Below are 26,742 nucleotides of genomic sequence, written 5' to 3' on the forward strand. Positions count from 1 at the left end.
AAGGTAATGCATGTTTTGAATTATTTGGTGGATGGAGTGTTTTACAGATGTGTGTTAGATTTGTCTTACATTGCTCAAATCTATTTCCTTGTTAATTACTTGAAACTGTAGTAGTGAAACCGCCAATTACTATATGACCTGTTTCTCTCCTCAATTCACTGAGTCTGGTTCATGTTTCTAGGCTTTGCAGTACACGTGATTGTAAGTAAGTGCTAGTATCTTATGGGAACCTTTATGATTATATAATGTTCTTTATCAAAGAACAATTTCCCCTCATTTTCTATGCTATTTACAGATCATTTTAGCTGTCTTAAATTCTCTGTTTCTCCCTTTCTCTTTCTGTGTGTGTGTGTGTGTGTGTGTGTGTGTGTGTGTGTGTGTGTTGGGGGGTTGTGTTCTCCTTCTAGGTGGCCTGAAACTCATGGCAGTCCTCCAGCCTCATCCTCCCAGGTGTGAGTCATCACACTCAAGACAGGTGATTTTAATTCTCTATCCTGAGTTTATGAATTTTTCTGCTTTTTTTTTTTTGTTTGTTTTGCAATAAATATGTCTCGTACAAGATATAAAGAAGAAAACAGTTGTCATCAATAGTTGACACAGTTGTTCCAGCGCTTTGGGAGGCAGCAGCTTCTGTGTGCTCCTGGCAGCAGGTGCAGGGCAAGTATACGCTTGTGCTTCATTTGAAGGAGCAGTTTTTGGGCCTGCTTCATACCTGGTTTGTGAATTGCCTCCATCATGGAACATCATGAAAGAGCCCTTCCTACCTCCTAAGGCAAGTGTGCAGAGAGAGCAGCAGCACCACTCCACAGTCCCTGGCCACCGCCTCCAGGAAGCCTAGCCCCAGGGCTCCAGAGGCCAGGAGGGGCCCATTTATTAGTTTAAATATCCAGACAGGGCACAGAATTTCTCCACTGAGACAGGCTGATTACTAAGCATTAAGACTTACTGCTTTCAATTCCACTTTTGGTCATGTCTGTCCCCTGGAAAGCCACACAATTTATTTGTGCATTTTTTTTTAAAACTTTTTTTTTTTTTTTTTTACTTAATTACAAGTTATGCACCATCTGAAACTGCTAGAAAATGCTTCTGAGGCTTCTGCCTGACCCCCGCCCTTCTTCCTCCCTGTAAACCCCGCACAACAGCAGTTTTTGCTCTTCTTTCTCTATTTTACATGACTGAGTACCCAGTTCATCTGGCCCTCGCTTGAAGGGAGATGAACTTTAAAAAAAATTTTTTAACTGAACCCAGTTATGATGGCTCACACCTGTAATCTCAGTGCTTGAGAGACTAAAGTAGGAGGACTGCCTAGGTTTGAAGATATTTTGGGCTACATACAGGTTCTAGGCCAGGTTGAGCTATAGAATATGATCCAGTGAAAATCTTTCAGTACAAAAATAATACAGGTTGCTCATAGTTGCAAAATACAATTATATAAAGTGAAGGAACTTTAAATTGAGTATACCTTTACCAATAAGAGGTAAGCAGTTCATGTTTTCATGTATTTCATACACCGTACAAACTTTTTAAAATTTTGTTTGTTTTGTGTATTTGTTGAGATAAGGTTTTTATATGTAAACTTGGCAAGCCTAGAACATGTTATATAGACCAGGCTGGTCCTTTAGTTACTTTCTGCATGCTGAATTGCAGATGTGTGTCATCTGTTTTAGAACTTAGTAATACATAATGTCTCCCAGTCCATCACTTACCAGCTACCTGCCCTCTAAACAACAGGACTGACTGCACAGGGAAGATAAGATGGGAGAGTTTAATCAGAGAGGGCAATCAGACATCAGGTACAGGCCCAGCACTCAGGAAGTATTGACAAACAGAAAATCTACAGCATTTTATTGCAAGGTATTTTGGGTACTTAGACAGTGCTCAATTTTGTCATCTTAAGTGATTATGCAACTGACACACATGTTAAATGGGAGTAGTAGTTTCCTAGGAAAGGTCCATATCCAACCACTAAATATCTGTATCTTTCTGAAGTTCCCACAGAACTGTCTGCACTTCCTTAGCTATTAATGTCTACTGGTCTTCGTGGACAGAGCGTGTGTTCCCCACTCCTGCCTGTTCTAAAGGTCTGTATCTCACTCTACCTTTCTTGTTTTCAATCTGTGTGTGAGAATGCAGGTGTATGTACATGGAGGGCAGAGAACACACGCAGGCATTATCCTCAGGAATGCTCCCCCTCTCCTTTGAAACAGGATCTTTCACTGGCCTAGAGCTCACCAATTAGGCTAACTGGCTGGCCAGTGAGACCCCAGTATTGGGGTTACAAGGGCACAACACCAGAGATGGCAAGATAGCTTGTGAGGAAGGGAGCATGCCAGCAAGCCTGTCAACTTCATGCACAGGATGAGCATGGTAGACGGAAAGAACAGACTTCTGCAAGCTGTCCTCTGACCTCTAAGTGTGTACATTTTACTCAAAATAAAATGTAATAAGAACATGTTTGTCACCATGCCTGGCTTTTCTTTTTTCTTTTTTTTATATATGTTGGTGGTTGGCTGCATGTATGTCTATGTGAGGATGTCTGGTCCTCTGAAACAGGAGTTACAGACAGTTGTGAGCTGCCATGTGGGTGCTGGGAATTGAACTCTGGTCCTCTGGAAGAGCAGTCAGTGCTCTTAACTACTGAGCCATCTCTCCAGCCCCGACACCTGGCTTTTTAATGTGGTTTTGGGGGCTTGAACTCAGGTCCTCCTGCTCAAAAGACAAGTACTTTACCAAGTAGGCCACCTGCAAGCCCTGACTTTCCACTTAGTTGTCATCATCCATTTGTTATTTCATGTATTATTTGTTTAATTATTGTACATGTATACACCTTTTGACTCAGCATAATGTTGTCTGAGGATTTCTCAAACCTAAACTCCTCTGAAAGAAAAAATATCACACAAAAGAAACATTGGGTCTGGTGACATGACTCTGAGGCTTAAAATGTTTGCTGCCAAGCCTGACATCCTGACTTTGATCCTTGGGACCCACACGGTGGAAAAGAAAACCAACTTCCACTAGTTCTCTTCTGATACCTGCTATGGCGTGTGCATATATGCCTCCTTGCCCTACCACCATACAGGCACACATTTAAAAACTGAATGTAATAAAGTTCACAAACGGCCTTCTCACCCTGTATCGGGGCTCCGGCCGAATCATCATGGACATCCGTGCATGCTGGCTCAGTGGCCTCTTGTATCCTACAGCCGAGACTGGCCGCTTCATCATCTGCTGGTTCCTGAAAACAGATGACAGTTGTGGATATATTTTAGAGAAGGAATTAAAGTGGTTAAGGCCCTGGTGGAATATACCCCACGGCCCAGGGAGAGGCTAATGGGATAAGTATTCAGAGAACACTCTAATAAGTACTTCAAGCCAGAGAGAGAACTCAAGACAGTAACTCCTGGACTAAGGCTGACAGGAGCTGGGTGCTAAATGCTTAGGCTTTTTGCTGGAGGTGACATCTGATTCAAATGTGGGCCCCACACTTCTTTTAACCTGGAAGGGATCCCAATCACTGTCTTGTTCTCAGACAGCCAACAAACATAGGTACCAGCGCTACTACTCCTGTATCCTTGACAGACAGCTCTATATCCCCAGAATGGCCCAGGTTTAGACAGACATACAAAATAACTGCTTTGTCTGTGGCCTAACATACCTCACTTGATAGGGAAAAGAAACATTTGAGATCATGGGAAAGGCTATAACTGACTAGTTCACAGGTGATGAAGCCTCCCAGTTTCTAGCATCATATCTGGTACCCAGCTTGTAACCCCTGGGCCTGTGCCTGCCACAAAATCAGGTAGGCCAGCTCCAAGTTTCAATGCACTCTCCCCAGATCCCAGTGACTCAGTTAGATCCTGCAATATTCTTTCTGAAGTCTACTTCAGGTCAACAGTGACTTACTCCAGTCTGGTTATAGGATGTAATTTCCAATGGTCTTCTTCATCATCAAAAAAGGATCTATTCATAATTTTATTCTTCTCTTCCAATGGAATAAAATTTTCTATAATAAGATGCCTGTAAGAATACACATAGATGAATACAGATGAAGAATGTACACAGAGCCAGGCAGTGGCATACACCTATAATCTCAGCTACCTGGGAAGCTGAGGCAGGATGTTCCCTTGAGTCTATGATGCCATCCTGGGCTAGAATGAGATCCTTTCTTCAGAAACAACAACAAAATAAATCAGTGTTGTTTATCAGTGAACATGAGTGTATGGAGAAAATAGATAAGAGTCAAGTCACTCAGCAAACATTTATTGCGCAAGTACTATAGGCCAATATCATACACAGATATACAAACATGAAAGACACCTGTTCCTCACCTGAGAAAGAGATACTAGTACAGCACTAATAGGTGCTAACAATGGTCTGTCCCAGGAATATAAATGTCAATCCTACCCAGGCTCGAGCAGAATAAAGATGTGAGTGAACAAAGTTTTTGTGTGTGTGGTGTGAGGGGGTGACCGAAACCATCCTTGGGCAAACATTTGCTACCCAAAGTATCTCTTATTACTGCTGAATGTAGGTTAGAGATGAAATGGCTCACCCAGATGGCTCACTCAGACCTATGGCTTGCTGCCCAAGCTGGAATACTGTGTATTCTAAGCATCCAGGTTAGTAAGAAGATTGAATAGAAGTTCTTTGAACACCAAAAATAAAGAGAAGAGCCTCTGACTAAGCAGTGGCCAGGAAGAGCATCAGACAGCCTGGCAGGTTATATACGCTGCAGTCCTAGGACTCGGAGGCTGAAGCTGGGGGATCATCAATTCAAGATCAGCCAGGGCTATGCAATGAGTTACAGGCCAACCTGGGCTACTAAGCAAAATTAATAAAAAGAAAAATATTAAACAGGAAATGGGAACCCATTAGGTTATTTCTATGGTTGTGATTGCTCTGAATCTGCCTCTGTTATTCCAAAGCCTCAGGAAAAACAATGCCAAAGAGATGTTACTATGGGATGGAATAGGCCAAATGCCTCAGAAAGTACAGGGTGCTAAAGAAGATGTTTAAAAAAGAGAGGGAGATTATAACAGTGAAAATGGCTTCCTCAAACAGTTTGAGGATGTGACATTTTCTCTTTCTTTTGTTTGGTATTTTAAGAACTATTTTTCACAACATGATTACAAAGGTTCTACTTATGTATTAGAAAATATAATTATTCATAATTCCAGTATTTAGTGATGACTGTTACTAGTATTTTGACAATTCTTGTTCTTTTGTCTTTTTTCTAGGAGTACGTGCCTACAAAGCGGACTGCTATAGTGAAATTTCAATTTTATTTGTGTGTGTGTGTGTGTGTGTGTGTGTGTGTGTGTGTGTGTGTGCACTAATGCAACAGTGCATGTGTGGAGGTCAGAGAACAACTTTGTGGAGTAAATTCACTCCTTCCACCTCTACATGCATTCTAATGATCAAACTCAGGTCACTACGGCTGCACAGGGAGTACCTTTGCCTGATGGGCCATCTCAGTAGCCCCCCACACAGAGGTTTTTTAGATTATTTTATGTGTATGAGATTTTATTTATTTGTTTATTTATTTCTTTATTTGGCCTGTATATATGTCTAGGCACCACTGTGGTACCCACAGAAGCCAGAAGAGGGTGTCAGACTTCCTGGAACTGGAGTTACAGTTGTAAACTACCATAGTGGGTCTTCTGTAGGAGCAACAAGTTCTCTTAACCACTGAGCCATCTTTCCAGCTTCCTTATACACACTGAATTTTAAGTGCTCCTTTCTAAACTTAAAACTTGATCAAAAAAAGAACCTTTTGAAAATCTCTTTAATCCCAGCACTAAGGAGGCAGAAGCAGAGGCAAGTGGATCTCTGTGAGTTTGATCTGGTCTACCCAGTGAATTCCAGATCAGCCAGGAGTACATCATAAGACTGTGTTTCAGAAGAGAAAGAAGGAAAGGCTTGTTGGTTGACTGAAACAGTAATATCACCTACAGAGCTGGTTTTTCATTGTTATTGGCTTCTAAGACAAGAGCTCACTATATAGTCTGGGCTGAGCTTGTAATCCTCCTGCATCAACCTTCCAAGTGCTGAGATGACAGACATATGTTGGTACACTTCATCACCTATAGAGCATTAAAAAAATACATTGCTCAGGGGCCTGGGGACACAGCTCAATTGGAGTGCTTGCATGAGGCCTTACGTTTTATCTCTAGCACCACATAAAGTAGGCATGATGGCACATATCATCCAGAGTTCAAGGCCATCCTTCGATACACAACAAATCTGAGACAGAATGGGCTACATGAAACCCCATTTCAAAATTAAACAAATAAATAAATGTATTTTTAAAAAGATGCCTAGACTTCATGAGAACAAATACTCTGGTTGATGAGTACTCAAGTGTTCATTTGCTCAATCAAAAAAAGTTTACAAAAAGGCAATAAAAGATTCTCTCTTGAGTGACAGGTGAGCCCAAAACCTCTCAAAAAGATAAGAAGTTAAGGGTGAAGAAATGGGGAGATTGTGTGGTGACCTCACAGAAACAGACTGAAGTGAAAAGTGCCCTTGTCAGGAGCAAGCAGGGGACAGAGGAGGAGCAGAGTGAGCTGGCAGGAAGCAGGCAGGTTGTCCACAGGATGGTCCTTCCTGGACGTAGTCAATGGCATCAATGGCAGGGATCTATCTGCCAGGTACTCACTTGAGCTTGAGCTCCCTAGTGAGCTCATTCTGTGTCTGCTCCAACTCCTGACGCTCCTTGATATGTTCTTCTTGGAGGTCGTGGATCTCAGCCTTCACAGCCTGGAGCTTGGAAAATAGCTGCAGCAAGGGAAGAGAGGATAAGAAAGGCCATCCAAAGAAGGTGTGCCTCTCCCGCTCCCCGCCATGGCTCCCAGCACCTCTGTCTCCTACCTTTTTGAGCTTTTTGGTCTTGATGTCTACCTCCTGCTGCAATGAGGTGTAAGTCTCTTTCAGTTCCAAGGTCTCCTCATCTCGACTTTCCATTTGCTGCTGGATTTCTCTTTCTCGGCGTTTCTGAGCGATACCACAAAATTCATCAGCTTGCCCTATTGACCATGTCTACACAATATGGGTCTGGATGATCCCAGTCGGTCTCCGGCTAGCATGGGGCTGACAGCTCCTGTCCGCTCCCTCCGGAGCTGCTCTCATACCACAGGTGTCTGCTCTGTGGCCTCAGTCATGTCAGTCCACGCCTTCCTCCCATAAAAGAACACAAAGTTACCTGCTCTGCAATCTCCTGGCGTTTCTGCTCCAATATCTTCTGCTGCTCGTTTGTATGATCTACTATATTTTTCCCTCCGACAAGCAGTTTACTCTCCATGGCCTGGGTGAAAAACAAAGCAAAATCCATCCTGGGGTCTCTCCCAGAACATAACCCCTCACAGGAAGACCTGGAGGACAGACTCATGCTTAGCCAGCATGATGGTGTATGCCTGTGGTCCCAACATTCTTGACACTGAGGCTGGAGGATTATCAGTTATGGACTAGCTTGGGCTACATATTGAGACCTGTCAAAAAAAGATTTTTTCCCCCAAAACAAAGAAACATAAACCCCTCTGGGGGAAAATGAATGCACTCTGGCCACAGAGGAATGGGACGTTACTCTGAGGATACTGAAGGCCTGGCTGCTTGAGACATATGTGGCTTTCAGGGTTTTTTACTGGGTTGTTTATCCAGAGCATTAATCCCACTCTAGCCATACTAAACATATCTGGTATATATATATCAGAGATATTACTATCAATGAGGATTACAAGGCTCAGAGTCCACAAAGGGACACAGGCAGGTAAACAGGCTTTAACCAGATGGTGTGGGATGCCATCATGAGGAAAGTTTGAAGAATTAATGGGAGAGGCATACCAAAGAGAGAGGAGTCAAACTTTCATAGGAAGCTGGAGACAGCTTCCTGTCTGAAGGGACAGACAGCTACACAAAAAGCTAAAGTAAAAAATAAGAATTTGCTAAGAAAAAAAAATCCTACTCTCTTTTTTAGCAAGGAGGTGGGAGAAGGAGGTTGACAAAGCCAGTAGAAGTTGGTGCAAAAGCCTCATAGCTGTGTTAGGAAAGCATGCTTGATCCCGAGAGCCTCAGGGAGCACAGACAAGTGAGTGCATAGTCAGACTGTTTAAGATCACACCCCAGCAACAGGAGGAATTCCTGGAAGAGGGCAGCTGATAAACCCCAGGCAAGAGGCTGCTGAGCAGCAGGAAGTTGGGGAGGGTAAAGTAGAAAGGCCCCATGAGGCAAGAGCAAAAGGCCTTGGGACTCAGGAGACAATAAAAAGCAAGGGAAGAAGAGCAAGCAGGGACAACTCCTAGGGATCCAGTGTCACTGAGGCAAGGACAGTTGAAGCCTGTGCTGAGGGCAGAAGGCTTTGGGCCTGAGTGTGAGAAAACAGATATGGGCTGTACATTCTGAGAGCATCAGCAGGTGGATGCAGCTGAGGCCGGGGAACAAAGGCCACAACCCCAAACCTTCATGGCCTTGCTCTTAAGAAACCCCAACTGGGACTGGGTGTGTGGTGGCACACACCTTTAATCTCAGCACTCATTAGGCAGAGGTGGGCTGTGAGCTCAAGGCCAGCTTGATCTACATAGGGAGCTCCAGGCCAACCAGAGCTACACAGTAAGACCATATCTCTATGTGGAAGGGGAGAAAATGTGGATATATTTTAGAGAAGGAATTAAAGTTTGTATAAATTCAGTAAGAAAAGAACCGAATACTTCAGGGGAATTCTGGCTTGTGGCAATTTGATGACCATCTCAGACCTCCGGGACTACCTCTTCAGTCTCCTTGGCCATTAAAGCCCACTGGCAGCCCAAAGCTGGGCACCCAAGGAAACAGTACAGTGCACTAGATGGAGACAAATGACGATGAAAAGTCTTCACACTCTGGAATGTCAACCAGCCCAAAGAAAAGAAAGCCAGACACTAGGAGGCTTATCAGCACATAGGCTTCAGAGACCCCTTGGAGAAAAGCAACACAGAGAACTTAGGTGGGGAGGAGTGTTGGGGCTGGTAGAACCAACCAGCAGTCTGGGCCACAGTACAACCTGAGTTTATACAACCAGGGTACTGAGCTAAAATCACACCACAACACTGCTTTACTCCCACCAGGATTCAAAAGCTAGACTGTGTTAGGATGAGAAGTAAAGTGGGTGCTTCAAAAGATTCACTCTAGAACCTAAGGGTGCCAGCAAGAAGCATGCACATAGTCTCCTGAGTCAAGCACAAGAAATGGCCACAGGAAACATTAGGAGGAGAATGGAACGTCACAGAAGATTCAGAACAGTTAACAGTGACGGACACAAATACAGGCATCAGTACAGACTCTTGGGAACAAAACACTGGTAAATAAAAGCAAACTGTGACAGCAACACCCATGTGAAACTAGACAGATGAGCTAAAACAAAGACAACCAACAGAACAAACACTGGCTTAAAGATGGTTACCCTTGGGGGAGTGAACACAGGAGCAGCTAAGGAAATGGCAGCTGAGGTTGTGGCTTAATTGGTAGAGTGTTTGTCCCACATGCAACAATACAGGGCATTGATCCCAATCCCATAAAACACGCATGGTAGCACATGCCTGTGCTCATTCTTGGCTACTATCAAGGCCAGCATGGTCTATATGACACCCTGCCTTAAAAAAAAAAAAAAACAAACCATGGGAATAGTGGTGCTCACTTGGAATCCTACTACCTAGTAGGCCAAGGCAAGAGAAGTACTGTCCGTCAGGGCCAAACTGGACTACACAGGACGACCTTGACTCAAAAACACCAACAAGCAGAAATAACAAATAATTTTAAAAACTCATACTTTCTACGAGAGAGAATGTGTAGTGGAAGTTTTGGTTTCTTTAAAAACTCAGTTATGTTATGTAAATGTTTTTGTTTTAATCCTAAGTGTGGGATATGGGATGGCCTTAGTTTATCCACAGCTGGTAACTGCCTTGTGAGGGGTGTGGTTTTTGCCAGCTGCAGATAGTAGAATTCTGAGGACTCTGAGAGGGTATAAATACAAGAGCCCACAGAGGGGCTTAGAGCAAACTGTCAGAGGAAGAAGGCTGCTTGTACGCTGCATTTGCTGTTTGCCATTGCTGAACCACTAGATATCCTGAAGACTGAGATTAGTATTCTCCCAAAGAACCTGACGATGACCCTAACCAGCCAGAACTAAGTCTAAAGAGGTCTATGTCCCCTTTCCCTTATAACCTTCTTTCTCTTCTAACCTAGGGTTGGGGGTTGGAATGTAAGGAGGGGCTTAAGGAACCCCAAAGAAAATACTTTTAAAACCAGAACCTATGAGAGAGAGAGACAGACAGACAGACAGAGAGAAGAAAAAGGGCTTCTTATTCCTTACTGGCAGCAATAATACCGGGTTATTAGTTTTATTGCTGATCTTCATTCAGTGCACATACATGGCAATTATTTGGTTTTGGCTTTTATTGGGGGAGGAGAGACAGGTTTCACTCTGTAGTTGGCGGTCCTAGAACTTACTATGTAGGCCTCATAAGAGATCCAGCTGCCTCTGCCTCCCAGGTACAGGGACTAAAGGCATTTGTCACCATGCCAAGCCCCCACTATGTAATGTCCTGATCAAAGAAAAGGCACTAAAAGGCAAAGGGCCTACGGAAGGGGATAGTACCTTGATCTTGGCGCCCAGCATCTCCGCAGCATCCTTCTCCCGCCGCAGGTCCTCCATCTTTTTCTCCTTCTCCTTCAGCAGCCTCATCTTCTCCTCTGCAACCAAGCTGTGGTCCTCTACAATGGCCCGCTTCTCAATCTCCAGCTTTTCTTGCTGTTCCCGCCAGTAATCATCCTTATCATCCCCTTCCTCCTCACCCTCTTCTCCCTCCTCCTCCTCCTCTTCCCCACCCCCACCACTGCCACCACCTTCCCTCCGCTTCTCTCGCCTCTTCCTCCTGCCAATGGAACGTTTTTCCAGCTGGGCCTTGAGCCGAGCAATTTCTTCTTGGAATTCTCGGAGCAGAGCGTCCTTTGGGTCCTCATTGACCCTTGGCTTGTTCTTAATGTTTTTGGCACGGTTGGCATATCTCAAAGTGGTCAGAGTCTCTTCTACATTGTAAGAGGCAGGCCCCACATTGGCTACCATCACAGTTTTGGCATTGCCACCAAGGGAATCTTGGAGAAGCCTGGTCAGCTTTGAGTCTCTATATGGAATATGGGTGCTTTTGCCATCTACCAGGGCAGAGATAACATTACCCAAAGCTGAAAGGGACAGGTTGATCTTGGTTGCTTCCTTCAGTCTTTCCCCTTGAGCTCCGGTCTTGGCTTGCCGCTCACTGCCAGCAAGATCTACAAGGTTCAGTTTTCCTACTCGGATGTGGTTTTCCCCATCCAGGCCCACCTCGCTGCATTCGATCGTGATGACAAAGATTGCGTGCGACCGTGAGCTGTGCTCATTCATGTTGGTAGCACCGACAGACCGGTTTTGGTTTCCCACATTCATCACATGTTCTATCTCCTTCACACTCTTGGTGACAAAGGAGGACAAATCCTTCACATATACTCCTGTGTCAGGTCTCTCTTTGAGCTCCAGCCTTTTGGTCTGATCCTTTGAGAGCAAGTCTCGGATCTCTTCCTGATAGATCTCTAAGTAAGATGCCCTGACCAGGTACTGCTGATTCTGCGATCGAGAGATGTGGGTGAAGATGTGATCGAATGAGTTGGGGATGACACCTCTTTTCTCAGGGTCACCACGGACTCCCTCCATGGTATAGGTTTTCCCAGTTCCCGTTTGTCCATAGGCAAAAATTGTGCCATTGAAGCCCTGCAGGACAGAATCCACAAGCGGCCGGAACGTCTCATCATAGAGTTCAAACTGCTTGGCATTCCAGTCATAGACAGCATCAAAGGTGAAGGTCTTGGGCATCTCATGGGAGGTGCCTTTGGGGTTTTTCACAGACACCTGTCCCAGCTTCACATCCACATCTACCACTTTGTCATAGGACGCGGCCTTTTCTTTGCCATTCATAGGCCGACAGCGAACAACTACCCGGACTGACTCTGAGCTTTTTAACTTGGACATGATGAACTGACTAGCTTAGTCTTGAGGGATATGAATCCAAAATGGCTCAGGATGCTATGGTCCTAGAAAAAAGACAAAAGTAGTGAGCACGGTACAGTTGACACGGTATAGCAGTAGGCACAAAAGTCTTCTTTACTTGCTAACCTTCCAACAGCCATTTTTAATCATTTTAGTACACTGAGTTTTCTCTCCTCATGGGACCTTAACCAGCTTCAGTAGTAGAAAGACTCTAGTCCACTAATATTAATTCTTATCTACCCTCAATCAATATTTGATTTTATACTCTAGGCGGAAGCTACAGGAAGCTTTTACCTTTGCTTTCTTGCTTGCTTTTCTTTCTTTCTTTTTTTTTTTTTTAGAGAAAAGAACTTAGCCTCATCTCTTAATCTTCCTCCATCTCCTGTGTTTTAGGATTACAACCATGAAGTACCATACCTTGCTTTTGTTGTTGTTATTGTTTTGGTTTGATTTTGGCTTTTCAAAGCAGGGTTTCTCTGTGTAGCCCTGACTGTCCTGGGACTCACTCTCCAAACCAGACTGGCCTCACACTCACAGAGTTCTGCCTGCCTCTGCCTCTGCCTCCCCAGTGCTGGGATTAAAGACATTAACCACCAGCACCCTGGAGGATTTATTTTACTTTTAAATTATGTGTATGTGTGTCTCTGTGCGGTGAAGTACACAAGTACAGATAACCATGGAGGCCAGAAGAGGATGTAAGATCCTGTGAAGCTATACTTACAGATGGCTCTGAGCCACCCCACAGGGGTGCTGGAAACTCAACTCCACTCCACTGGAAGAACATCAATGACTTAACCACTGTGCCATCTCTCCAGCCCTTACTGGATATCTTTTAAGATCCTAGGTGACCTTATAGTCTATAAACTCCTAAATCTGTAAGGACAGCAACTTGAAATTATCAAAATTTTAAATGTACAAGAGCCAGGAAGATGGTTCAGTGGGTAAAGGTATTTGTCACCAAACTTAAGGGTCTGAGTTCAGTCCCCAAGACCCATATGGTAGAAGGAGAGAATTCCAGTAAGTTGTCCTTTGACCTTAATATACTCCATAACTTGTGCACACATACATACAAACAAATAAAATGTAATAAAAACTGTTTCAACCTTTCATTGTATAGACCTTTTGACCTAACAATCCTAAGAATTCACCCAACAAATAAAGGTCTTTATAGAGACATATCTCTCCTAGGTTATTTGTTGTGACACAGTGATAGCAAGAGAGAAGGGATTAACTCCAGTTCAGATCAAGAGATGAGTGATTAAATATATTCCTACACAGAGGATTACAGTAAATTTTTGTGGTTGTTGTTTTTTCAAGACAGGGTTTCCCTGTGTAGCCCTGGCTGTTGTGGAACTCACTCTGTAGACCAGACTGGCCTTGAACTCAGAGATCTGCCTGCCTCTGCCTCCCAAGTGCTAGGATTAAAAGTGTGCACCACCATGCCTGGCTTCTGGAATAGTTTTAATGTTTATCTAAGCAAATTCACACAAAGACCTATGAAGTAAATAAGCAAAGCAGAGCGTGTGGGTTACACAGTGTGAGCTTCTCAAAGGACGTGGGTAACCCTAATGAAAACTGCCCGCTGAAGGGCAGCTCAACCATAGTGCACATGTTAGCAAACGAAGGCCGTGATCAAACCTAGCACCAACAATAAGCACATGAGTGGCACACAAGAGAATGAGCAGGTAAAGAAGCAAACAGGAGAGAGGGAGACACTGGTTACAGTGGCAGCCTGTGCTCTGAGCATTTGAGAGGCTCAGGAAGGATGACTCTGAGTTATAGGCCAGTCTGTGTTTCAGAACAAGACCTCATTTAAGGTAGCTCAGGGTACATGGCAAGCTACCACTGTACCTCCAGCACCACAAAATAGGAGCATACCTGTAATACGTTTGCTGTACATTCAGTATCACATAGCCTTGATGAGGAGCTATGTGGCCACAGGGCACTTTAGTCTAGAGGAGACCCCTTGTGCACTGATGCTTGAATACCTTAGCTTGCGTGGGGATACTTCTCAGTGTGAAAGGATCAATAAGAGACAGATGGCTTATGCAAAATGTGCTCATAAGTGAGGATGTGGAATAGTGCACTGAATTTAGCCATCGAGTTGATAGATTCTGAGTACAAAGAGTAAAAGGTTAAAAATTAAAAAAAGAAAAAAACAGCTCACTTGCTGCTGGGAAACCCAGGAGGCAAAGAACAGGTGAGTGGATGTGTTCTTAGGAGAGACTAGATCAAAGCCAAGGGACACAAGGACCTCAAGCTCCCGATAACCTCAGTGTAGGAAATGTTTTTTAAATAGGTGATTATGTTTTAAAAATTATTATCAGCTAGGTATGGTGGTGCACACCTGTAATCCCAGAACTCAGGGAGGCAGAGACATGTGGATCTCTGTGACTTCAAGGCCAGCCTAGTCTACAAAGTACGTCCAGGACAGCCAGGGCTAAACAGAGAAACCCTGTCTCAGAAAAAAAAAAAAAAAAATTATTCTAAAGCCCTCTTAAGAGACAGACATCTCTCCTTTGCCATTCTCCAGCTGCCCAGCTCTCCTGTTCACAGACAGACGTTATTAGATCTTTTCCCTGTTTGTTCTATTGTGTGTATATGGTGTTTTGCCTGCACATATGTCTATGCATCCCATGCATGCAGTGCCTGAAGAGGCTGGAAGGCACCACTGGATCTCCAGGGACTGGAATTACTTCTTATGGTTAGGAGCTGCCATATGGGTGCTGGAAATTGAACCCAGGTCCACTGAAAGAGCAGTCACTTCTCTTAAAGCACTGAGCCATCTCTCTAGTTCCATTATTAGATGCTGAATCTAATAATTTTAATAATGTGATGTCATGCGCGGTAGTACACAATGGCTTGTGTCTTACTGTTCTTACTACAGCCTATCATGAGGCTTGCTCTCTCAGGAAATAGAGCCTTATCTTTTATGGCAGCAGCATAATGTCCCATTGTACAGCTACATGGTAACTAATTTAACTTGTTTCCTACAGGTGCACTTGCGTTGTTGGATGTGGTGGTGTATACCTGTAATCCTGCACTTACCCAGCGAAGGCAGGAGGATTAGAAGCTTGCGGCCAGGCTGGGCTATATAGTAAGACCTGTCTCAAACAATAGATAAACTTTAGCTGTTACTGATAGTCCACTGTGAAGAACCCAGGACACATATCATTTCATGTGTGGATAAATATACCTGTAAAAATATATTCTTAGAAGCTGAGTTGCTGAATCAATGAGTGTATGCATTTGGTAGAGTTGTAGTTATCCTAGCCTGAAGGCAGTGTTCCTCCCAGAAGCCCTAAGCTGCCAAATGAAAAAGTCCAATGCCACATGCAGGACGCCTCCCCTTACATGGTTAGTCAGGGGAGTCCCAGAGACCTCTAGATACTAAATATTATTGTCACTGCTCTTGGTTGCCCACCAGAACTTAATGGTAAGATCATAATGCTGAAGACACCACACACTTTGGTCACAGGGATGGAGAAATCAAGTTGATTTCCTCCTGATCAGGAGGCTTCCTTCAAGGGGCCATACAGGCTGCTAAGGTGGGATGAGGAGTTAGCAACAGCCTTACGCAGCTGTGAGTCCTGCAGACGACAATGACTGGTGTGGCAGCTTGTGCAATAGTGCCATGACTAATATGTGTATGGCCAGCTGATTTCTGCTAGGATGTAAAGCCCACTCCACAGGAGGAAATGCATGCCTAGTACTGTAAATCTGGCCAAGAACCCATGGACAGGGAGCTCAGAGATCCCAGGAGTGAACCTACTACTACTGCTGGATAAATGGCATAATATCCAACTGCACTCTGGGTTGGCACCTCTACCCCATACATCTGTACAGCAACCAGACTTCATCAGAGCAGCTCCTCTGTGGTGGCTAATGCAGAAACTCACACGTGGTCAAGTGTGGACAATAAGTGCCTGTGGGGTGCTCAGCCACAGATGGGAATATCTACACCACCACTCGCTGTGTAAGGTTCAGAGATGATTGTGGAGGAAGGGGCAAAGAAAATGTAAAATCTTGGACAAGACAGTTCACGGTTCCTGGGGGAGCCTGAGTTGGCTTTCTGGGAGTGTACGGCCCCTGGTAGGTCATCCACACTCTAGTGGATGGTCCTATCCCTGTGAGTGTATGAACCGCATTAACTGGGCTGTAACCTGTAAGCCAAATAATCTCTCTTCCTCCCCAAGTTGCTTTGGTCACGGTGTTTTATCACAGCAACACAAAGCAGACTAGGACATGCCACAACTCCTCCAACAAAGCCAGTGTGGGTACAAAGGGAAACATTGGCCCCAGGGTCTACTTTGGTAAGGCCTCAGATGCAGCACCCAGCAGCCATTCATCTTTAAAACTCTCATTGGATCTCCTCAACTCTGAACACACTTCTTCCCTGAGCTCACCCAGCTGGGCTGATAGGCATGTATTACTGATGTTTTACTTCAGGAAGACTAATTCTATTTCGACTCAATTTCCTGCCTCCGGGGCTTCAAACCTTGCTCTGGGCCCTCCTCAGCAAAAAGAGCATTCTCAGGGGATGCTGGACTCTCTCTATTACCTTCCTTCTGCTCTCCCGCAAGGCTAACCACAGAGTGATGAATCTTGAGAGAAATCCAGCAGGTTGGTCAGCAGCCTGCCGCCTGCATCCCAAGAGCGTTTTCTGCTAGAACCCGCACCCCAGGTCAACCCCCACTGGCTGGCTGGCTGTGCAAGGCTGACTTCTCCAACCTCGTGGCTTGTGCCTGCTGAGAAGATCAGTTACATATTTCTCAGGGGAGCCACAGTCTTCCACACTCTTTGCTGAGTACTTCATTCTTGATTCATGTTGCCCAAGCTGGTTGTCATGGAGATTCACCTCAAAGTCTAGAATTTGGTGTGGACTACATTCTGAACAACTATCGGATACTAGGAGAGAGGTCACAGACTGGTCACACTCTACATGAAATGTTTTTATTTGTTTGTTTTAAAGTGTATGTGTGGTCACTGAGACTATGGCTTTGTATATGCTATGGAAGTGCTCTATCACAGAACCACAGTCCCAGCACTCAGTTTACATTTTATTGACCTGTGTGGTACTTTCAACAAACAAATAAATAAGAAACAAAACAAGGGAGGCTGGTCATGGTGATGCACCTCTTCCCAGAATTCAGGAGGCAGAGGCAGGCAGATTTCTATGAGTCTACATAGTGAGTTCCAGATCAGCCAGAGCTACATAGTTAAAAACCTGTCTCAAATAAATAAATCAAAACAAGGGAGGGCCAGTGAGATGGCTAACCAGGTAGATGCCTGCTGCCAAGTCTGACAACATTAGTTTTAATTTCTGGAACCTTTCTTGTAGAATGAGAAAACGGACTCTCACAGGTTGTCTCAACCTCCACACATCCACAATGGCAGCCACATGCATGCACACATACATACACTCACACACATTCACACTCAAACATCCATACACAAAAAATAAATGTAACTATTTTTTTAATAGCTTTTTTTTTTTTTTCAGGAGGCTGAAGCTTGTGAGTTCAAGGACAGCCTAGTCTACATAGTAAGTTCTACTCCAGCCAGGGCTACATGGTAAGACCCTGTCTTTAAAAAAAGAAAAAAGAAAAAAAAAATCAAACAAACAGAAGGATAAAAAGACAAGGCTCCTTACCGCTGTGCTCAGCATGTGGGTATTTCAGACTCAGTCTGCAGCATTGAAACCCCCAGCAACTGCTCTTTCTCCACATATTCAGTCCCTGATGGAACCTTGCATATGTGCAGAAACAAACAGCAAGATGCTTCTTTTTTGTTTTTGAGACAGGGTCTCACATAGCCCAGGCTGGCCTCAAACTCATTATATAACTGAGGCTGGTTTCAACTTCCGATTGTCCTGCCTCTACCTCCCAAGTTGTAGGATCCCAGGCATACACCACCATGCCTAGTGTAGGTGGTACTCCACCGACTGAGCTACATCTCCAGCCCCCAGCAGTGTTATAACAGAAAGCAAAATAGACACCCACACTTCCATTTATGGGGAGATAAAACATTAAAATATAGTATGTCCACACTGCAGACACTCCAGTACAGCAGTCAGTAAAGCAATAAATAAGAGGTCTGCAAAACAAGCCACAGCCCAAATCTGGCCCTCATCCATCCCTGTAAATAAAATTTAACTGAAACATAGCCATAACCCTTTTTTGCATATGCTTAGAACTTACAGTGACTATAAAATGCAGAGTGGAGTGGCTGCAACAGAGAAAATAAGCCCCCACAAACCCAAAATATTTACCATGTAGACTTTTGCAGAAAAAAATTAGCCAATCCTTGAATTGGCAAGTTTTAGTCCAGACTCACCTACAAAGTGGGACCCTGTCTCCAAAAAACCAAGCAACCGACATCAGGTTGTAGAGAAGGATACACACCAGATGATGTTTATCAGCTGCCCAAACGGAACAATGGAGGAAACAAGTGAGAAAATGCAATTAGAGAGGGAAACAGATTCAACTTAACTTACATTAGTTTATTGTTTGATTCTCTTTTAAAACTGAAGTAAGCAAATAAGAGTCTTTAACCCCAGCACTTGGAGGGAACACTATGAGTTCCAGGCCAGCCTAATCTACAGAATAAATTCTAGGATAGCCACACCTACATGGTGAAACCTTGTCTCCAAAATAAAAAATTAAAAAAAGCTCACCAGGCTGGAGAGATGGCTCAGTGGTTAAGAGCACTGTCTGCTCTTCCAAAGGATCCAAGTTCAATTCCCAGCACTCACATGGCAGCTCACAACCATCTGTAATGCCAATTCCAAGTAATCTGAAACCTTCATACTAATGCACATAAAATAAAATAAAATTGTGGGCTAGAGAGATGGCTCAGCAGTTAAGAGCACTGCTTGCTCTTCAAGAGGTCCTGAGTTCAATTCCCAGCAACTACCCACATGTGGCTCACAACCATCTATAATGAGATCTAGTGTCCTCTTCTGGCCTGCAGACAAAACACTGTATACATAATAAATAAATAAATCTTAAAAAAAAGAAAGAAAGAAAGAAAAGCTCACCACACTATTCTTTTTTTGTTTTTGTTGTTGTTTTTCAAGACAGGGTTTCTCTGTGTAACAGCCCAGACTCTCCTGGAACTCTTTGCAGACCTCTTTCAAACTCAGAGATCCTCTTGCCTCTGCCTCCTGAGTGCTGGGATTACAGGTGTGCACCACCACTGCCCTGCTACTATTCCATCTTTTAAAAGGCGCTTAGCACTGGCTGAGCCAGAGGCCTCTTGATCTTGAGTTTAAGAGTTAGGGAATGCAGTGAGAGTTCACCCCCTCACCCCCCAAAAAGATAATGGTGACTTAAAATTTATTTTGTCTCACAAGTACCTGTTTTTTTCAAAAAGATTCTAAAAATATTTTAAAGAAGAAAAAATGGACATTTAGCAAGGTTCTATAATGACTAGAAAATCATTATAAGTAAAAAGGCCATTTATAAAATTGAATGGCTTCATGTCATCATGATTACATAAAAATAAAATATTCATCAAAACATCAGCAGTGGCCCACCTTTGGCCACTTTCAACATATCTGCATTTTCCAAATTTTTCTCTCAGGGGATAAAAATAAGTGTCTGGCAGCTTCACAGAAGGAGCCCTGGCAGAAGCAGCTGCAGACTCAGAGTGCATACTAATTCATCTCTAATCAATACGCGGCAACTCGGGTCCTCTAAGGGCCCAGGAAACTGCCTGCAAACTGCCCAGCCCAGAATTCAAGGACAGCATACCTGAAATGCAGCCTGTGCCATAGGGCATATGCACCACAGGGAGGGAAAAGTAGTGCTGTCAGCCAGCCTAAGCTACCTCTATGTGCAGACTTCACCTGGTGAGCATCAGTTTCTCTCTCAGGACTCCAAAATCCTGAAGCATACTAGTTGGCAACTATGTTTTTCACCCTGGTTCCCAAGATGACATTATCACAATGAGAGTTACAAGATTTCCAGATGGGCACCATTGACTCATATCTGTGACTGCAGCACTAGGGAGGTGACATGGGAGGATCACCAGGGCCCAGGGATTTGAGACTAGTATAAGGTAGTAAGACTGGTTGAAAAATAAAGGTATACACACACACACACACACACACACACACACACAAAGAGTTTATTCATCTCTAGTTAAAAAATATCACTACCTTGCAGAATATTTAAAAGAACATGGTATTTGCATTGAGGGAATAGTTCTGCATTCTCTCTCTCCCTCTCTCCCTGTTTTTCTCTCCTTCCTTTTCTCTCTCTTCAATACAGGGTTTCTTTGTATAGCCTTGGCTATCCTAGAACTCACTCTGTAGTTTTGACCTCAAACTTAGAGATCCGCCTGCCTCTGCCACAAGTACTGGGATTAAAGGTGTATACCACCATTACCTGGCTAGTTCTGTATTTTCTCATGCGTAAATAGAATATATGTGGAGGACAGCCAGGTGTAGTGTGTAGTATCATACACCTGTAATTGAAACACCCAAGAGACTGAGGCAACAGGATGGTGAGTTGAAGGCCAGCCTGGACTATACCTGGTGATCTTATCTCAAAAATACCAACAGTAACAACAAACCCAACCTCCAAACATAGGAGGGAGATACAAGAGTCAGAGCAATAACGGTTGTCAGGTAAGGCTGGTTTCCCCTGAAAAGAGCCAGGGGGCTGTGGGTCAAGGGCAGGAGAACTCCAATGTGTGCACGTTTATACTATTGGATTTTAAATCATGTGGGATATGTTATGTAGTCAACCTTTTAAAATCATGAACTAGGGATGCAGCTCAGTCGGTAGAAGCTTGCTGAGCATAGAAGAAAGCCTGGTTTGACCCCCAGCACCAAATAATCCAAGACATGGTACACAGCTCTAATGCCAGCACTGGGGAGGTGGCGGCAAGGAGGTCAAGAATTCAAAGTCATCCTCCGTTATACAGGGTTTGAAGCTGGCCTAAGATACAGAAGATACACGAGTCCCTATCTCAGAAACAAAAACATTTTTTAATAATGTTAATATATTACACAGTTAAAACAATTAAGTTAGGGACCTACAGAGAGGCCTCAGGGGTAAAGAGCACTTCCTGTTCTTGTGGAGGACCCAAGTTCAGTTCCCAAGACCCAAATGACAACTTACAATGTCTGTAACTGTAGCTTTAGGGGACTGGCTCCCCTCTTGAGGCCTCTTTGGGCAACTAAATATAAATGGCATACACTCACAAATACAAATACAAATACAAATACAAATTTTAAGTGTAGGCAGGATTTTGGAGAAATGGCTCAGCAGTTAAGAGCACTTGTTTTTGCAGATTAGCTAAGTCAGTTCCCAGCATCCACAGCAGCTCACAACCATAAGTAACCCCAGTTCCAGGGGATCCATCACCCTCTTCTGACCCCTGCAGGCACCAAGTATACACGTGGTAAACAAACATACATGTAGGTAAAGCCTTCAAACACATAAAAATAAATCTAAAAAAAATGTGTACAGTAATAAAAAAAATCAAAGCATGGGGGCTGGAAGATGGCTCAGTGGTTAAGAGCACTGTCTGCTCTTCCAGGGGTCCTGAGTTCAATCCCCAGCAATCACGTGGTGGCTCACAACCATCTATAATGTGATCTGGTGCCCTCTTCTACAGGCATATATGCAGAGTACTCATATACATAAAATAAATAAATCTTAAAAAAAATCAAAGCATGAGCTTTAGAGGTCAATAGCTGTCTTAAGTATCCTATGAAAAGGGCTGACACACACCTTTGATCCCAGCAGAGGCAGAGGCAGAGGAAGAGGCAGGTGGATCCCAGGGAGGTTGAGGCTAGCCTGGTCTAATAGGAAGTGACAGGTCAGCCAGTGTTACTCTTTAGACCCTGTCTAAAAAGCAAAGTCATCATTTCTTCTGTCAAGTGAGGCTGGTAAGAAGCATGCCCTGAAGAACTGTGCCCATGGGTGGGGCAACAGGACCAGAAGCCACACTGTTCTCTGGTTAGTGAGCTTACAAGTATGTATATATGTATGTTTTTCTGTTCTTTGGACTTTTTGGTGGGTTTGTGCTTTTTTTTTTTATAATCAAGGTGAGAGGAAGCAATAAAGCCATTCTCTGTGTGGGAAAACAAGACAAGCACATTGACTTTGGTTTGAGCATCTGAAGACAGATACATTCTCAGAGAACAAACTTAAAGAGCACATGGCCCAATGAGATGAGCAATGCTTGCCTGCCCTGAACCCAGACTGCTATCACAGAAGCATTTATTTGGAAGTGGAGCAGAAACCATTTTGTATTTAATAGTGAAATACTCATAAATTTCATACAATTCATATCCAACTCACCTTTCTTTCTCCTGTTTTTAAAGGCAGAGTTTCATGTAGTCTAGGCCAGCTAGCTCTGTATCATAAGCTATGTACCTGAGGATGACTTTGAACTCCTGACCTTCCCACATTCTTTTTCTAAGTGCTAAGATTACAAGTGTGCACCACTATGCCTGGTTTATTCCCTACTTAGTGTGTGTGTGTGTGTGTGTGTGTGTGTGTGTGTGTAGGGGGTGGTGCGTGGGGTAGGATAAAAACCAGAGGTCTCCTCAGGTACTTCTCCATCTTATTCTTTTTTTTTTTTTTTTTTTTTTTTTAATCTAGGCATCTCACTGATTTGCTAGACTAGCTGGCCAGCACACCCCCAACACTGGAATTAGCAGCACTTACACCAGCATGCCCAGGGTCGTATGTGGTTCTGGACCAGAGCACATGTCCTCATGGCTGCATGACAAGTGCTTTATTAACCTAGCCAGCTTCCCAACCCAGCACCCTACTTCTTTATGAAAAACAGTAACTCAGGCAGAAGTATACAAATAGAGTTCTTCTCACTACACACCCCTGGACAGATCGCCCTGAGTGCTTCATCAGCTAAATACCAACAGTGCTGTCACAACTGTTCTGGATATAGACCTTGAGGACAGGCAAAAGGAACCGGTAAGAGCCACTCCTAGAGGAGAAAATGTTGAACACATTCCTTTTTGACAGAAGGCACCGCCCTGTCCCTTCTCCAGGCTATACCATCTGTCCTCTCACTCACAGCGCACCCCATTCCCCATGTCACTTGACATTTGGAATCATCCTCTGAACCCCCACTGCTCTGGAAAAGCCTCTTCCAAAAGCTTTTCATTCCATGTACTGTTCTAGGAAAGATATGAAGTTTCTCGGGTCAGGGAGGTGCTGGGTGGTATAAAGAACTTGCCCTGAAAGCCTGACAACTTGAACTTGATCCAACCCCTACAAGTTGTCCTCTGACCATACCTGCACACACCTGCAGCGCACACACACACACACACACACACACACTATATATATATTAAAATAAAAACAAAATGTTTTTAAAAAGAGGAACTAGAGAGATAGCTCAGCAGTTAAGAGTACTTGCTGCTCTTGCACAAGACCCAGATTTGGTTCATAACATCCACATTAGGTGGCTCATAACCACCAGTAACTCTAGTTTCAGGAGGTCTGACAATGTCTGGCCTCCATAGGCATGCGTATGCACGTGATACATGCATGCAAGCACACACACATACACATAAAATAAAAATAATTATTTTAAGAATAAGTTTGAAGATACGAGCATTTTCAGATAAAGTTATAAAGTTATGACCTGTAATTTGTTTCAAAATAACCAGGGTACAGTAGATGGGGCTAAGGCACTGTTTAAATCCTTCCTAAGGCCGTCACCCTTTAATACAGCTCCTCATGCTGTGGTGACCCCAACCATACAATTATCTCATTGCTACTTCCTAACTGAAACTTTACTACTGTTATGAATCAAAATGTAAACATCTGATATGTGGGATCTTTTATATGTGACCCCTGTGAAAGGGTCATTGACCCCCATAGGGGCCGTGACTCACAGGCTGAGAAGCGCTGGGTGAAGATGAAGGGACTGCCTAATGATGACATAGGCTGGAGGTGATGGGTCACAGTTCTACCTTCTGTGTTTGAGGTTTCCAAAATGGGAAGGGCTGGCCGGTGGCTTTTCCCTAAATATTTTAATTGTGGCTGAAAATATAAACACTAACTACCAGTTACAGTAGCACACTCAGCTCCTGGGGAAGCTGAGGCAAAAATGTTGGAAAGTTAAGGCCGGATAGAGTTCAAGGGCAATTTGGTGAGACCCTGTCTCAAAATAAAAGTAAGAAGTGGGCTGGGGACTCAGATCAGTGGGCCAGTATGCAAGAGGCACTAGTTTCAGTTCCCAACACCATAACAACAAACAAACAAACCCAGAAATGTGGGCAAAGAACACATGAGGATTGCCATCACAACTAGCACTATTTATAGTCTCTAAACCCTGGAAACATCCTTATGGACAAGAGGGGCAGCAGGCAAGATCTGCACATCTTGAAAATACACTTTGGAACACATTTGCACATGGGCAGTTAACATGTTATGGGCTATTTCTAGGTCGCAGGACATGATTTTCTTGATTTTTCTTCAATGGAAATAATCTTTCTTTTCCTTCCTTTTCTTTTTGAGACATGTTTCTCTGTGTAGCCCTGGCTGTCCTGAAACTTCCTCTGTAGACCAGGCTGTCCTCAAATTCAGAGTTTCAAAAAAAAAAAAAAAAAAATTCAGAGTTTCGCCTGCCTCTGCCTCCCAACAGCTGGGATTAAAGGCGTGTGCCATTACTGTCCCACAACTTTTATTTTCTTAAACAGGAAAATCTTCCCTTTTTAAAAAGGTTGCTGAGTCTCTCACTAGGGGAGACACTTTCTCACAGCGGCTCCCATTCCTTACTGCTCACCTTGCAAAACCGAAGAGCACCTTCTCCCAGTTACCTCAGTCCTGGGCTGACACTTAGGTTCCACAACTTACCAGTGAGCTTTGTGCTCAGGGTCCTGAATCACAACTGAGCAATGGCTGCTAGAGACTGGGAGCTCCTATTCTGCCCAGCTTGTCTGCTACACAAAACCCACACAGCCCCACTGACGCCAGTGCTGAAGGTGCTGTGCAGAACCCCAGTTAATGTCCCAAATCTCAGTCATCTTTCTCTTGCGCCTGGACCAAATGAAAGTGCTGTAAACACCCACCCAAACCTTAAAAACAAACCAACCTCACCCCATTACCACCAGTGGGAGGAAGAGAGATCACTAATGCAAATTATGATTTACATACACCAGTATACTAAAGATAGATCTGCCAGCAGTGAAGAGCTCAGTGTCTGCAATGAAGTGACAAAGTGAGGTGACACAATGTGCCATCAGGATTAAATGATCCTTAAACATCCCCATCTCAAGATGCACTGCAGATGGGTGGTCCTGACAAGAGGAACTGACTGCATATTCTAAGAAATGTGCCCTGAAATTTCCATCCAGAAGACCTGGAAGAAAGCCTATAGAGGAACCAAAAGAGAAGAAAATGTCTACCTCACGGCCCAGTCATATGTCTGTGCATACACCTATGAACATACATACATAAACATAGACAAAGAAACAGATAGACACTGAGGACCAGACAGGTGACTTTTTTGCCCATGTCCCAATATAAGTGGCAGAATTTCTACTAAAATCCTGCCAGATTTTCTGTGATACCATAGGGTTGGCCAATTGATCTTTTTACATATTTTTAAATTTGGGGGGATGAGCTTGAGACAGGGCCTTACCATTTAGCCCTGGCTGGCCTAAAACTTACTATGTGACCAGGATGGCCTTGAACTCACAAGAGATCCACCTGCCTCAGCCCCTTGAGTACTGAGCTAAAAGGTATGCACCACCACAGCTTTTTTATTTTAATATTGTGTTGATCTATTGTGTGTGTGTGCATAGGTAAACGCTACAGTGCATCTGGGGAGGCTGGAGGACAACTGGGAGGATGTAGCTCTCTCTGCCCACCATGTGTGTCTTTGGACTTGAACTCAGGTCATCAGGCATCCGCTAAGCCATCTACCAGCCTTGGCTGAAAAGCTTTCTACAGGTACTGGACTCCCTGGCCCTCCTCGCTCCCATGTAGATGTAATCAGCAGGACCAAGAGTGAGTTGAGGGTTAAGTGGTTCAGAAGAGACCTTGAGGCTCCAGCTTCAGCTGTGTGAGGCCTGCAACTAGACTACTACCAAGCATGAGGGCTAGCCTACCTCACCCAAAGTTGGGGCTGTCTGCAGCCTCAATCATCAAACACTGAGACTCATCATTACTCTAAAACAGCCCAAGGAGTTTCCCATCTAATCAAACATCCTTTGAAGTCGCTTTCTGGTCTGTTTCTTTGTTAGAGGTCTCTTATAATGCCTGCTGACCTCAAAGGAGTTGTGTAGCCTTAACCCCAAACTCCTGACCCTTCTGCCTCTACCTCCTGAATGCTCAGATTATAACCAAGTGCACTGCACCTGGCCCCTATTAGCATTTCAAATGAGTTGCCTGAGTAAGGTCGAGAAAATCTTCTGATAAACCTCAAGGATGTTGTGGTCTCTGCTTACCTGTAAAATAGATGGGGCCAAGGATGTATGTAGCTCAGTAGTAGAACATGTGCTTACATGCAAAGAGGCTCTGGGTTCTACAGAAGGGAGGGAGGGAGGTAGGAGAGGGCCAGTTGGATGGTTCAGTGCTTAATGGTGTTTGACCCTGAAACCCATATAAAGGTGGAAGGAGAGAAATGACTCCAAAAAAGTGTCCTCTGACTTCCACAGGTTCACCATGGCACACATGCCCATAAATACAGATACCATGTACACG

General features: G+C 44.0%; 1 protein-coding gene across 4 annotated transcripts in view; it reads right to left on the reverse strand.

The window, feature by feature from the left end:
• The window catches only part of Kif3b (kinesin family member 3B), a 39,971-nt gene that overhangs the window by 5,982 nt on the left and 7,247 nt on the right, over nucleotides 1–26,742 (reverse strand). For 2 of the 4 annotated variants that reach the window (XM_021639693.2, XM_021639694.2), the window contains 7 exons: nucleotides 18,383–18,467; nucleotides 10,625–12,090; nucleotides 7,202–7,303; nucleotides 6,871–6,993; nucleotides 6,659–6,777; nucleotides 3,904–4,017; nucleotides 3,130–3,235 (listed from right to left, as the gene is read on the reverse strand). In XM_021639693.2, the coding sequence (XP_021495368.1) occupies nucleotides 3,130–3,235; nucleotides 3,904–4,017; nucleotides 6,659–6,777; nucleotides 6,871–6,993; nucleotides 7,202–7,303; nucleotides 10,625–12,028 (1,968 nt within the window). In that variant the 5' untranslated portion in view covers nucleotides 12,029–12,090; nucleotides 18,383–18,467. The remainder of the gene's footprint in view (nucleotides 1–3,129; nucleotides 3,236–3,903; nucleotides 4,018–6,658; nucleotides 6,778–6,870; nucleotides 6,994–7,201; nucleotides 7,304–10,624; nucleotides 12,091–18,382; nucleotides 18,468–26,742) is intronic. The other 2 variants (XM_021639695.2, XM_060383056.1) reach the window with 1 other exon arrangement.

The sequence above is a fragment of the Meriones unguiculatus genome, chromosome 4 (assembly GCF_030254825.1).
Source record: "Meriones unguiculatus strain TT.TT164.6M chromosome 4, Bangor_MerUng_6.1, whole genome shotgun sequence".
In the NCBI taxonomy this organism is placed as follows: domain Eukaryota; kingdom Metazoa; phylum Chordata; class Mammalia; order Rodentia; family Muridae; genus Meriones; species Meriones unguiculatus.